Below are 14,158 nucleotides of genomic sequence, written 5' to 3' on the forward strand. Positions count from 1 at the left end.
GAGATACTGACCGAGAGTTCATTCTGGCGCGGAGCTTCTTGGCCTTCTTGCGGGCTTTTTGCCTCTCTTCCCCATCCTTAACACTCTCAGAGGAAACTGAACCATCTGTCATGATGTCCACGATGTATTTCTTCAAGGAAAGGTGCTCCTAAAGAAGACACAAATAGTACGTAGTCATAGTATGCTATATTTGATTATTATAAACAACTCTACAACCATCTACTAAAAAATGAATTGTCTTTTGAAGCCGTTCCCACCTATGGACATGCTTTAGGGCCCGAGGGATTACTTTGTGGCTTGCAAATGTCAAGATCATTTTCATATTTCTGCTAGGAGACAGTGGAATGTTGGTAATATAATTTGAATGACACAATGTATGCGCAGGAAACTAATTAGCCAATTATCCTGTCATTCATCACACCAAAGGATAGGATGACCTCACAGATAAAAAGGCTTGCATTAAGAAGTCAAGCTAAACTTGTGTGTGGGATGTCATAGCCTTTGGTCACAGGTGTTGCTGCACCTGTTGGCTGAATAGAGGACGTACAGGTGTTACTGAGTTACAGGTGTGAAAATGATCATGAATATATAATCTGCACTAAATATAGATTATATATGAAAGAAAAAAATACTTGCAACAAAAAGCAGAACAATGAAATGTTTAAAGAGTACCAATTATGCTAATTTTTTGTCTCTTTGTATTGAGTTGTGGACTCCTATAGAGGACCTACACAACAACCAGCACAGAAAGCGTTCAAGTTCTTCCAGAATCTGCACCTATTGAACTTTATTTCTTTGGATTTTGTGGTTCCTGCAAAAACGGTCTGTTTTAATGTTTTGTTTTTTTTTTTTTTTCAAACCGCATTGAGCCATCCCAAACTTCTTTTAGGGATCACTTCCAAATGTGCAAATCTCATTATCTGAAACTTTGGCATCGTTTAACACAAGAATACTACATTCTAACTACATTTACAGGTCAGAAAAGTGGGAAAAGCATAATGGGTCCCCTTTAACGAAACTGTTCGCAGGCAAGTAATGCATCCAATTTGTCAGATTGCCTCGAAAACATAAAACTAATTTGGTTCTTTTGTGTGGAATTGATAACCATTATTACTATGCCCATCCTGAGTTAAAATACACAATGGCAGCCAATATCCATCAGATTTTGACCCAGACGGTCGAGCTAATTTTCTTTTGATTTGAAAATGCCAATGTGCTTCCCTACTAACAAGTGTTAAGCCTTTGCAAATGCATACCTTTTTACATTTTTAAACAATTTCATTCATACTACTACAATTAGGCTTATAAGCATTGATGTCCCTTCATGTTGGAGGCAGCTCCGTCATCTCCGAGAGGCTATCTAGCACACTCACCAAAAAGAACTGTTTAAATAATGCAAAATATCTTTAGCACAAAATGTATACTGGAAAATATAAAAACTGAAATATTACAACATCACATGCGGCAAAAATGCTGAGAGGCAGATGTAGACACGTGAGCAAATATGGATCAATTTGTTACAGAAAGGGCTAAGATGAACTCATTGGCTCTTTGAATGCTTGAGACAGTCAAACATGGTGACAGACAGGTGTCTACCACTGAACCATTGTCACAAAGCAGCAAATACACTGGCCCCAGGCCTGCGGTCCAGCACAATACCACAGATTGCCTCTGGTGGGAGTAACATGAGCGCCTCTAAACATCACTCCCTTTCTCTGACACAGACAGAGCTATCACAGATCTAAAAGGCAGCCCACACAAATACACATTATATGGGATATGTTCACCCTATTGTCGCGCACAAAAAGCCCGAGCGGTTGGCTTTCCATTTGGCGTTGAGTAAACAGCTAAATTTCATGTCGGCAACTAGATGATAAGTGATACGACAATGGATGGGATTACCGTCGCTTCAGTGGTTCACATGGAATTTTTTTGTATCAAACTACAAGCTTTGAATGACATTTCAGCATGGAAGTGCCATACACCACAAATCTGACACCCGTGCTTAACTGAAACATTTTTTTGTATCTTTATAAGAGCAACATAATTGCTGGAAAGGTGTTGAGTGTCACATTTCAAAACAGTAAGGGGAGCGAGACGGGGGCTTCAGCTGGCGCGCTGGATATTTCAGCAAGGTTCTCAATTCAGGGGCCATCGAAAGAGCGTCAACTAGACCTTCAGGACTCCTCTGGGAGGTCAGTTCTTTGCCGACGCCCCTTTACAGCCTCGCAATCCCTCTGCTGGCCAAGCTTGCCAACCGCCACCAGTATGTTTCTGAGATTCTGTGTGTAAAGGTGATCAATTAATATGGTGTCTCTGACAAAAGCCATGTGTCTTGGATATTACTGGTATCACATTAAACCAAGCCAGGTGGTGATTAAAATGATTTAGTACAATCTAATGCCCTCTCTTCCATCCTGCCCTGTTGATAATCATTGTATTCTCATTTTATTTCAACAGTCTCTCTGAAAATGACAAAATATAAAAGGTGCAATGCCTTTGCAGCTGGTCTACACTGAAAACTACATGGTGACCCCTGCGAAGTTGAGCCAACCATCTTCATTTCAATTAAGAATCCTTCACTATCGGAAGAGTTATGGAGTCGCAGTGGAGAAAATAGTTGGCAGTGGAATGAATGAAAAATCGCAGGCCAAAAAAATTTTTTAAATAAATAACGGGCAGAGACAACGGAAAAGCACTCTAAACAATGTCCCAAGATACTCAGGACAAATGTCATTTATTCCAGACTGACACTGTAGCAATTCAGACGCAGCGCCCAGGGTAGTTCACCTTAAAACGAAAAGACAGTAGCACTATTTAGATCTCAAGAGCTTGAATTTGAGTAAGATAAAGATGAAGACGACAAGTCTTAGACTTGGATGGAAAATACTGTATACTTTCAAATGAATGAGTTCGTATTAGTGGTTTATAATTCTATAAAGACACTAAATTATTCCTGAAGTGCTTTCTCAAACAATATTGAAAAGTAAAGTTACTTAATATATAAATACATGCATATATTGTAATACTTTATATGTTTTTATCTATTACTTAATATCGCATGGTGTAATGTTTTTAATGATGAGAGCTTAGGGATGATGTATGGTTGTTTATATTTCTGTGCTTTATTGCATGTTGGGATTTTTTACATTTCATTTTTTATTAAATGTATCTTGATTTGATTTGTATTGGTTTTATCATTAAACTCATTTAATTAATGTTGTAACCTACCTCTCATTCTGAGTGAAATTCTATGATTGGCAATCAACCTGATTCTAATTCTCCATTGCCTTGTTTATTGTGCTGTCAAATAGAACAAACTGACTGGCGTTCAGAAAGAAAATAGTCGAGAGGAAGGATGGAGGGTGTATCAATTCTTCTCTGAAGAGAGGGGTGGAGAAAAGCTTTGAATGAAAGAGCTACTGGGGCCAAAGGTGCTGCGTATAGCACCAACAGTTGTCAGCCTCACAATGAGCACTGCTGAAAAGCCAATCTCATATTGCAGCCTGAGAGGTTACCTTGCATTAACAAACCGCCTTCCCATGGAAAGCACTCAATAGCTAGGGGAAAAAAAAGAAAAAGCAGTGTGACAACGAGGTGATGTCAGCCTTCCACTGAGGCACTGGACCCTGACTGTGTACACTTCAAGGGCCATTTGCAATTGCACAAAGCCAGCAGCAGAGCCATGGTGATGCATGAGGTGGATGCATAAACAATAATCGCACCATAAAAGACAGTCGTCGGCTGTCCTTGTCCTCTTACACAACACAAGCGGGAACTGGGAGGTATTATATAGAGAATAAGTGTGTGTCGGCAGTGAGGTGATACGCACCACTTCCTCGTCTGAGAGCTCCCGTCCCTGGATGCTGCTGCTGTCTCGCACGGCCTGTTGGTGCCTCTTGCCCTTGGTATGGCTGAACAGGTGCACCTCCGAGGTGATCTGCAAACATAAACACAGTGGTCAGAGGTCACTGCCGAGGACACAATGGAGACTGAGGCAGGAAAGGGTCATCATAGCCCCATGGGATGCTGGTGAAATTATATACCACTAGGTTTTTTTTTTTGCCAATAGGACACGACCTGCCACTGCTGAACATCTGAGGAAAAAGCAAACTAAATAGGTTTGGTCCACATGTTATATACCTTGATATTTATTGAAGGAATTTTAATTATTATTGCAACATTTGATTAAATGTACATAAAACAAATATGGCAGACAATCGCTAATAATTCATGATCCCTTGATCCCCAAGGTTATTCATCAGTTCAACAAAATTCACTCACCATTCAGCCTATTTAGTTGGTGATGGTTTCACGTGTCAAGTTGCCCCACGATTGTTGCCATGTTAGCCAGGTCTTCATAGATAATATGTGACTGTATGAAACTTGGGCTAAAATGTTCCAACACAAGTACAGTCATCTCTCGCTACAACAAACATCGCTCCCCATAGCGGTTTGTCAAACATAATGAACACATGATCACTGTTTCGTGGTAGACTATGGCCTATTGTTAGTAAGAAAAATATTGAAATACGAGTCATGTGGTATTCTGGTCACTTCATTTTACATTTATGAAAAATTACCTTATCTTAGATTACCTTAACTTGCACGCAGAGTCCGACATGACATGAGGGGGGGGGGGGGGGGGGGGTGTTTGTCCTCCAATTCCGTGTGGAAGTGCTAAGTTTTTGCCTTATTAGTTCTGACTTTCTTTTTCACTCAGTTTCAAACCTTTTCTTAAGTTTATAACAAATACATTGGAGGCTAACTAATTAGCTGTGTAGTTTGCTATACTTTAAGCAACAGCTGTCTCTTATGTCACTGCAGAGATCCCACATTAAGAGTTGCGCATTGTGATTTAAACGAAGCCAACAGCACTGCAGCAGTGTCGATTATTTTACAAATGTACGTGTATGTCTGCCAGAAGCATGTCAGACTGGGTGCCCTGTATACCAATCAAGTGACAAACGTGGATTAGGGCTGTAACTCTGGAATCGCTGACTGGATATCAGCTATATCGTCGGCTATTGCAAGTGTAAAGGTGATTACAGGAGTGTTATTTCATGTCTCGCTCTAATAATGTTAAAAGCCAAATGTAGAAGGTTGGAAACAGGTTTTCTATATAGACGCTGAATGGTCTGAGGGTCCTATATTGTAATAAAGCTGAATGGCCTGTTAAGGAAGATGCACATACCATCACGCTACAGAGTGAGCACTGTTTTTTGCGTTCGTACGGCGTCAGCTTGGGGGCGTAGTCTGTGTTTGCATGCCGACCACTGCTGAGCTCAGCCGCCTTCTCCTTCCTCTGCTCGATTTGCTCCATATGCCTGCGGCTACTCTCATCATGCTGTGGAAAAGCAAAGAAAAAGCGAGGAGTCAGAGGGTAAACAGGGGGTTGTATGTTGTGTGTGTCGTTAGATTTTTGTAATCTTACCTTCATTTGAATTTTCTTCTGCAGCTCTTCCATGGCCTCCTGTTGAGCTGCACTGAGAGCAGCCAGTCGTTCCTCTCGGTCTCTTCAGGCAGAACATTGAAAATGCGTTAAAGTGGTAACAGTTGTCCCTTGCTAAGATGCAGTTTGAAAATCGCTTGTCATTATAAGGGGGCATTTTTGTGATGCAAATGTATTATTTTTTTGAACACATTTTGTTTTGAGAAGCCAAACTCTTTACTTTACCAGCAACTAAGCAGAACTACGTTGCTCTCCACTGAAATCCGACAAGAACTGGACTAAAGAGACCAAGTGAGGGGTAAGTCGCTGTTAATGGACTACATTGTTGATGGGAATGTCATACAACTTCATGCCAAAAAATCTTCAGAGATTCTATCGCCTGCGCATAAACATTACAATGTGAGCAGTAGTGTTTACAAAGCCAGCAGTAGTGTTGGAGTATATGTCTATGTATGCCAAGATTTATGTCAGACTGGCATGAATATATCAATTAAGTGACAAATGTCATAGTGAGGATGGCTGGTAGCCTGATGTCAAGATACTAATGTCCTTTTATTGCTTATCATATTTACTATGAGCAGAAAGGTAACTTCTGTGGTGTTTTTTCAGGTTTACAGGGCTTTAATAATGTTGTCAAATTTTTTTTTAGTATGGCTATCAAAGTTAATGTGTGAATAACACTCTAACAGACGTTTCCTTTAACATCAGTATTTATTTGACAAACAATTAACGTGCGCATGTCCTGTTTGACCTTAGGCCCACACTGTAGTTTAAGGAAGCAGCGGTGACTGTGGAGCCACAAACAGGAACAAATATTGAGCTGAAATGGACAAAGAAAATTGTATTTTGATTGGTAAATTGAGCTTCTCACAACAAGACCAAAGTATGTACTGTCGCTGTGATCGGAATTGTTACAGGTACATCATAGCGATATAAATGATCTTATGTATTGTGTGACAGGACAGGAACAACATAAAATTTAAAGGACAAAATGAATACAGATCTACAATCCACCAGTACGAGACTGGACTTGATTTCAGAGAAATCACATAATATTTGACGCTTATCAAATTGTTTACCACAAAGATTTACAAACCCGACTTATTAGGGATGTCAAAACCCTGAAGGTGTATTTTTGAAGATTGGATAATATCGCCTTCCACCATGAGATCTGGCCGATCAGGTTTCTGTATCACGTTTGTAGCAAAGGGCTACACACCAACATGCTGGGTACGAGAATGAGCCGCAAAGCTGGTTGTCACTACACTCTCGCCGCCCGCATGAAGAAGGAAACGCAACATCGGTACCGGATCGAATCGGATAGACTACAAAAAAAAAATTGTCTCAGAAGCCAAAGATGTGGCTTGTGCTTGGGGCTGAAACTAATTAATCTCAATAAGCAAGGAACGATTGTATACACAAAACCCAAATGGAATTACATACCTGGCTCTCTCTCGTGCGGCATCCTCTCTTGCTTTCTCTTTTTCTTGCCGCTGCTGTTCAATTCGAGCCTCCTGCTCCTTGCGCCGCATCAACAACTCCTCCACGCGTGCTTGCCGCTCTGCTTCAAGTGCACGCTTGCGTTCCTGCCGAATTGGAAACATAAGTATGATGACTTGTATTAAACACAGGACAAATAGACAAATTATATAGGTGTTTGGTTGCACCTGCACTGCCTCATCTCTGGCCTGCTTCTCCTCCTGTCTCCTCTGCCTCTCCTCCTGGAGCTCGTTGAGCCGTTGCTCATATTCATTTAACTTAGCTAAGGCATCATGTCTCTTGTTCTGGGCTTCTAGGGTATTGATGAATGCTATTTCATTGACCTGGGTGGACAAAGAGATGTATAAATACACGATTACATCATCAGAGAGATGTGGGGGTGTGCCTCTCTGTCATGAATACATACATATTATGACAGTATTAGCATTAGACTAAGCATAAGACACTTTTCAAAATGCCCTCACTCCTTAGACACTTACCTTGGCCTCCTCCTCTTGAGCCTTCTTCACAATGGCCTGGAGCTGCAGCTCTCTCTTAAACTCTGCATGCAACAGCTTTTCCTCCATCATCTTCCTCCGTTGCTCCAACAACTCCTCCTTCCATTTCCTCACCTCTTTTTCCTGCAGAAAGTGAGGAGGCAGTGGGAAAAAATAACATAGTTCAATGTCTCTTCTCTACAGTTTGTACATGTATGCATGAATGCCAAAATACTGTACACCATTTCAAGTAGGTGTGTGGTTTATGGTCCCCTGGCCCAGACGTTGTGAATAGAAAAACTTTAAAAAGGTGTTGACTTTGACCACAGTTCATCAAGTGGTCTACATGCAGCCAGAAGATTATAAACTTTGGTGATCCTATCGGGCAATGTGCTGACAGAACTTCTTACTGGGAACCAGTCTGGGATATGCTGGCATCGAGTCCCTTTAGGGGAGGGGGCCGGGGGTTTCCATCCGCTCAACATGTTTTTACTCACCCTTTCCAAAAGCTTCTGCAGTTTGAGTGTCTTTTCCTCCCTCAGTTTGTCCCGCAGTTGCTGTGCCTTCAGCTGTTTCTCCTCATGTTTTTTCTTCGATTCCGCAATGGTCCTGTCACAAGTATGATCATGAATCATTCATCTTTTTAAGTATGCTTGTGAGGTCTCCTTAACATAGCTTAGGGCTTCCAGGATTAGAATCTCTGGTCTGTTGAGGCATTTTGGGTGGTAGAGTAACAGCTAACAAGAGGGTCAGACACAAAAAGTTGGCCTTTGACTCTCTGGCTCTCAGCTGGGTTAAACACTTGTTAAAATAAGGTCAATTGCCTGCAAATGAGTACGAGTTTCGAGTCACAACAGGGCTGTTAAGTCATGATAAAGTTGAAACAATGACATCAAATAAAAAACAAAAATTAACTACCTTTTACGTGATGGTGAGGACAATTTTTCATGCATGTGGATCCCGTGTCCAGGAGGTCGAGAAGGTTCTTCCTCCACCATGTCACCCCACGAGGTGCTCTGACGCCATGTCTCCCGAGCTACAAAATGAAAAAGTATTTCTGAAACATTCCTTTGAAATTTGCAAGTGGAAGATCATACCATCATAATCTGCTAGCATCTCACTCCACTCCATATTGGGTCCACACCCTCCATTGGCCATGCTAGCCTGTAAGATTTATGCAGGTAAACGAAAGTGTAAAAAAAAAAAAAAAAAAAAGTCTAATTAAAAAGGAGTGAAATTTCTCTAACCGGGAAGTCATTTTCATTGTCTGTCTCCAGATCATTGTTCTCTGCTTGAATCTCCCTGGTCAGCTGCTCTTCCTCTGCAATGGCACTAGCGATCGCTTCCTCATTGGCCTTCTCCAGTCGGTCAGCCAACTCCTCTTTCTTGGCCAGGACCTCCGCCATGGACTGGGGCTGGACAGAAGACAAAAGTGTCACCTCACACACATCATATACAATGTTAAATAACTCTAGCCAGTTGCTCTGCAATAATTTGTTGTGAGTGATTTAAATATCAAAAGGAACACCAGATCATCAACATCACACTTGCATCACATGACTGTCGCAAGGATCACAAGTAAGGAAGCATTCCACAGTCATGCAGGACACATTTACTGTGAGGATAAAGAGATGGCGGAAGGAGGCAACTAGGTTGCATTTTTATAATTTCCTTAATTTGACAATAACATAGAATTATCTGAACATTATGCAAAATTGAATGTGGCCTTACAGAGGAAAAAATCTATTGAAAAAGGGTAGTTCACCTTGATCGAGTATATGAATCATTGTGGCTTGATAGTGTTAAGTAACATCGGACATTCGGTTGAGTCTTTTTTCCAGGTAACAGGAGAGCACTTACTGCAATACAAACGTCATCTACTCACAGCTATTCTTCACAGTGAATTGTGCTAAAACAACAGTATACGTAGCTTTTCAGTCTTGCCTACAGTTGGTCAGGGGGTTTCTTTTGAATGACTTTGTTTAGGCGGTAAAGCCCCTTGGGACCTTCCTGACTCACCCCCTCGTACCAACACAAGTCCACCCCTCCCTCTTCTCCTCCATCTCTCAGCACTCACAGTAGAAAGCTCTGTGGGGTCCAGAACACTCTCCAGTTTCACCGCTGCCATGGGAGTCTCAGCATGTTGTAGAGCATATGTGTCCATGCCCTGTGAAGAGCCCCCCTCAGCCACACAGTCCCCAACGACAGAAGGTCCGCCAAGCCCATCCGCCTCAGGTTGATCTGGGGATGCAGAGCGGGCCAGAGCAGGAAGTGGAACTGATAAGGTCGTGTCTGCTGGTGGGACTGAGGCTGAGCATAGGGTGGGCTCTGGGGCTTGGGAAGGGATGAGATCTGCTATAGGGGGGAGCGTCTTATCGCAGGGTGCGTTGACACAATGCCCCAACTCTTGTGCATTCTCTGCTGGGTGCTGCAGCAACAATGACACACACACACACACAAACAAATACACGCAGATGCAAGCTCCATTAAAGACATGCACTTCAGCAATAACAAAACACAAAACTCATGCAGGGAATTCATGATAAAGACAAGATAAAGATGCAAATTTAAAGATGGAAATGACACACTTGTGTGTTCAGTGTGAACTGCACTTGGAAAGTGATTTGCAGTGACTGAAAACAATCGATTTAAAGCTGTGCATGTGAATATCATGAGCTCAAAACAAAAACAATGTGGTTGATGAAGCCATCTCATTTTTCTCTGCGCTTCATGACTAATCAATATCACTCCTCATGACCTCAGTACCTCCATTGCATCCCCACTCATTGGATGTTTAACATCCTCCTGTGGGTCCGGCTGTGAGGAAACTTGCTGCTCAGAGTCCACCTGGGTTGCGTTCTCATCAGGGGGGCTACGAGGGCACAAGTGTGGATCTTTTGGGACCACATGTGACTGCTTGTTGGTCGTGTTCTGCTTTGGGGTGACATTGACGGCCAAGACCGGGCTGACTTTGGCGATCATGGTTGCTGAGCGAGGCTTGGCAGCACGTCCTCGTTGGACAGTCTCCCAGCCTTCTGCATCCTTCTTACCTAAAAAGGACAAGCGTGTGTGTGATATTATATGATTTTTGCTGATTAATTCTGGGTTGATGTTGGTGGGAAGGATGTCTTACATGATTTTCCAACTTCAGAAGTTGTCAAATGAGTAGAACTTGGGGCAGACTGAGTACACTTCACCCTGTCTGCCCAGCTGGGGCCCGAGTGGGACAGCCGGGCTGCAGCTAGTACAGGTGCAGGACCACTGGGTATGACAAACATCATATACAGTATCAACTAAATACAATAAAATCCTGATGACTGAAGAATGAACAATGGAATACTACACCATTTTGCCGGCTGTTTCACACTTAACTGCCAGTCACAATCAGACATGATGCACCTGCATCATGATCAATATGCACTTCCTGCAGTGTCCAATTACAGAGCATTGCTTCGGCAATCTTGAACTGACACTTTTAACCACTTCTTTCCACAATGTTTTCATTAGGGTCACAGGTGAGTTAAAGCCTATCCTAGTTGACTTTGGCTGAAAGGCGGAATACACCCCAGACTGGTCACAAGGCACATCAAGATTATTGAACCTCCCCCCCTCACTAAAATGATGTTTTGTGGGTGACTATGGCCCATTATTATATTGCAATATTGAAAGAAAAGCCATACTTGGGATTCTACCCTGGTCAATAAGAGTTAGTGATGCTACATTGAAGAGACATTACATTACCTTAACTTGCACCATATGGAGCCATGGATGCATAGTGAAAAAAATTTCTCCTCCCTTTCCGTGTTGTACATTTTTGTTTTTTTACGTTCTGCTTCTTCCCCACCCAGTTTTAAATCCTTTAAGTTTAGAATAAAAAGAAAAAGGAGGTTAACTAGTTGGCTCACTCGCTTGCCATGTTTAAAGCGTCAGTATAAAAACCTGTGATTAGAGTGACAAAAAAAAAATGTCTCTTTTGATAGTAAAGGTTGCTGACCCCCGGAATAGAAAAATAACACTGCTCACCAACAGTCACACCAATGGAAATAGTCCTGAACATTTATATACCCCAGCAGGGGCATGAGAGAAAATCATTGAGAACCACTGATTTAACCTAACTTGCATCCTTTTGGAATGTGGGAGGAAGCTAGAGTACGTGAAGACAATCCACAGACACAGAGGCAGAACATGCAAACTCTGCGCAGATGCCCCAACAGATATTCAAATCCTCAATAGTGAGGCCAACATGCTAACTACTTGGCCAGTGTGTAGCCTAGTTAGAGACTCAACAAATGGAACTAAACAAGGAAGCCAAGTGATGTTGACAACTAATTTTGTAGAATGGCTAATTGACTAAAACTGAATAAAATAAATGGCTTACCCAAAATTGAGGGTGCGACGTGTACCTGGAGAAGATACCATTCTGTCTGCAGCAGAGGGGCTAGGCACCACATGACGTCCTGGTGACATTTTACGCAATTCCCAGGCTAAAGAGGTAGGCCTGTAAATTAATTGGAGGGAATTGGTGTTCAATAGAATCAAATAAACTAAAGCCAAAAAGCAAACAAGAAGTGAATGACTGCAAAAGAGATCACCTGTTCTGGGCATCCGTTTTCTCCAGCTTCTCTTGGAGCTGAATCCAGTCTATGAGAGCTTTGAAATCCCGCACATAGTTGTCCAACATCATCAACACTTCCTAAGGGGTTAAAAAAAACAGAAGATGAACAAAGCAGTTTCTGCATATTAGTGAATAATGGTGTTTCTTTCATTTCAAACATAGGTTCACCATTCAAATGGGTTCAAGACGAAAACCTGAAGCATGGAACTGGAACTAATCTTGCTGGAAATCCCACAAACAAGTTCATGTGCATAGAGAAAACTTAGAAGAAGAAGAACACAAATTTTCCATTGGGAATGCCTCTTATATGCACTTGGTCTTTTGGTTTTTCCAGAGGTGTTGGCCCATCGGGAGCGCACCCCCTGCACCCTTCCACATGTCCACAATCCACCCTCCCAAAGCTCTAATGAAAGCAGACTACTGATTGATTGCGATCGTGAAGGGAGTGGTAATTGAGAGTAAAGCCTCACAGTGCTTTTTAGTTAATAGACAAGTCAGGCCAGTGAAAGATGTGTCCAGCAGCAGCAGCTCTGCTGATTGGTACTGGTTAACAAAGACCACCTCTATGTCCCAATGTTCATTTGGTAATGAAGGCCGAGCTGAAATCTCAAGACAGACAAACTCCACAGCGTGTGGCGGCATCATAAAGTGGCTTTTAGCATGTTAACAGGCACACTTACCTAAATACAACCCTCACATAACAGCTCATGACGAATGACAACATGTTTAACCTTCAGGAGGCCTTGCCATTAGGCGGGTCAGTAAAAGCCAGTGGTCCATCCATGCAAAGGAAACAAATGAATCATTTTTATTTTACTTACTTACTGTTTTACTTGTCACTCTATGAAATGTACCAAAATTCTATCTCAACTTTACACAAACATGGTTTAGGTATATCTTAATATACAAATCAAAATGTTTGCCAACGTACCTATAGATTTGAAATGTCAAAATTCCATACTTTTTCCAAGCACAGTAAATTGATAAAGATAATTACAGTAGATATCCAATATTGTAAGAGAGAGTAAGAAGTCTTGTTTTGTTGCAGAAAAGTATGCTAAGATGAAGGCTGACGAGCTTTTACCATAACATTAGCTTGCCTGCTCTAAACGTACATATACTGTATTTTCCGGACTATAAGTCACACTTTTTTTTTCCATAGGTTGGCTGTTCCTGCGACTTATAAATGAAAAAACTGTTCATGTTACATAAACACTGGACATCTTTTTTGTTAATGTTTATTTTTTGAGTAGCTGAATAACCATTGTGTTAGCATATCTTACACCTATTCAGCCTGTTCTTTATTCTTTTATTATTCAAACTTGCCTTCCAAGAGGACGTAATGTCTATTTTGGTCAAGTAGGTTGTAAAATAAATTACCCGAAAAAAATGCGACTTGTACTCCAGTGTGACTTATGTATGTTTTTTTTCTACCTAATTATGCATTTTTGGCCTTGTGCGACTTTTTTGTCCAGAAAATACGGTAAATGCTGTTTTGTTTTGTTTTTTTTTTTTACACTGTGGAAACATTCCATGGCGCTATTTATTTAAGTTTTTATTCGACTTCTGAGAGAGTCTAGGAACTCCATGCTCTTGTGGATCTTTTGTTATATTTGTTTGGTTAAATAAACATGCTTTAGGCAGTTAAACAAAGTTAAGCATTATGTATTTACAGTTAATATTTTTACGCCATTTTTTACACTTTTGCTGCAAATGAATATCTGCTCCAAATATCTGTTATCAGCCTCCTTAACTACTTATAATTAATATCGGTCCTACACAACCCATATCTGTCGACCACTGACATTAAGTCATAATATGTATGAATATGCCAATATACAATATGCATTAACTATCAGCAACATTAAAATCACCTTCACTATTCAAGATGAAGGCTGCTTTATGGCTGTATTCCTTTAGATGGAAACCAGTGATCGTTTCTGTGTGAAGAGATAAATGCAGATAGCCCACAGCTCCACTGGGGGATTGTAGCTGGAGGTTATCACAGCACTCTACCTCTCACTCGGGATGACTCCATCATCTATCAAAGTCCACTGAGCCCAAACTGGGTGGGATGGGGATTATGAGCAGCACCCAGCTCCTTAGCCATTAGAT

General features: G+C 41.4%; 1 protein-coding gene across 4 annotated transcripts in view; it reads right to left on the reverse strand.

Annotated features, from left to right (window-relative positions):
- Positions 1–14,158, reverse strand: part of scaper (S-phase cyclin A-associated protein in the ER) — a 50,646-nt gene that overhangs the window by 27,517 nt on the left and 8,971 nt on the right. For 3 of the 4 annotated variants that reach the window (XM_078789555.1, XM_058074776.2, XM_078789553.1), the window contains exons 5-20: positions 12,021–12,121; positions 11,807–11,926; positions 10,562–10,689; positions 10,195–10,478; positions 9,506–9,856; positions 8,676–8,843; positions 8,526–8,592; positions 8,347–8,464; positions 7,926–8,037; positions 7,432–7,572; positions 7,120–7,275; positions 6,896–7,038; positions 5,435–5,516; positions 5,195–5,347; positions 3,833–3,940; positions 12–148 (exon numbers count right to left, since the gene is read on the reverse strand). In XM_078789555.1, coding sequence (XP_078645681.1) covers positions 12–148; positions 3,833–3,940; positions 5,195–5,347; positions 5,435–5,516; positions 6,896–7,038; positions 7,120–7,275; positions 7,432–7,572; positions 7,926–8,037; positions 8,347–8,464; positions 8,526–8,592; positions 8,676–8,843; positions 9,506–9,856; positions 10,195–10,478; positions 10,562–10,689; positions 11,807–11,926; positions 12,021–12,121 — 2,369 coding nt within the window. The remainder of the gene's footprint in view (positions 1–11; positions 149–3,832; positions 3,941–5,194; positions 5,348–5,434; positions 5,517–6,895; positions 7,039–7,119; positions 7,276–7,431; positions 7,573–7,925; positions 8,038–8,346; positions 8,465–8,525; positions 8,593–8,675; positions 8,844–9,505; positions 9,857–10,194; positions 10,479–10,561; positions 10,690–11,806; positions 11,927–12,020; positions 12,122–14,158) is intronic. The other variant, XM_058074778.2, reaches the window with a different exon arrangement.

Source organism: Doryrhamphus excisus, linkage group LG1 (assembly GCF_037039965.1).
Source record: "Doryrhamphus excisus strain RoL-2023G ecotype Guam linkage group LG1, RoL_Dexc_Guam_v1.1, whole genome shotgun sequence".
Classification (NCBI taxonomy): domain Eukaryota; kingdom Metazoa; phylum Chordata; class Actinopteri; order Syngnathiformes; family Syngnathidae; genus Doryrhamphus; species Doryrhamphus excisus.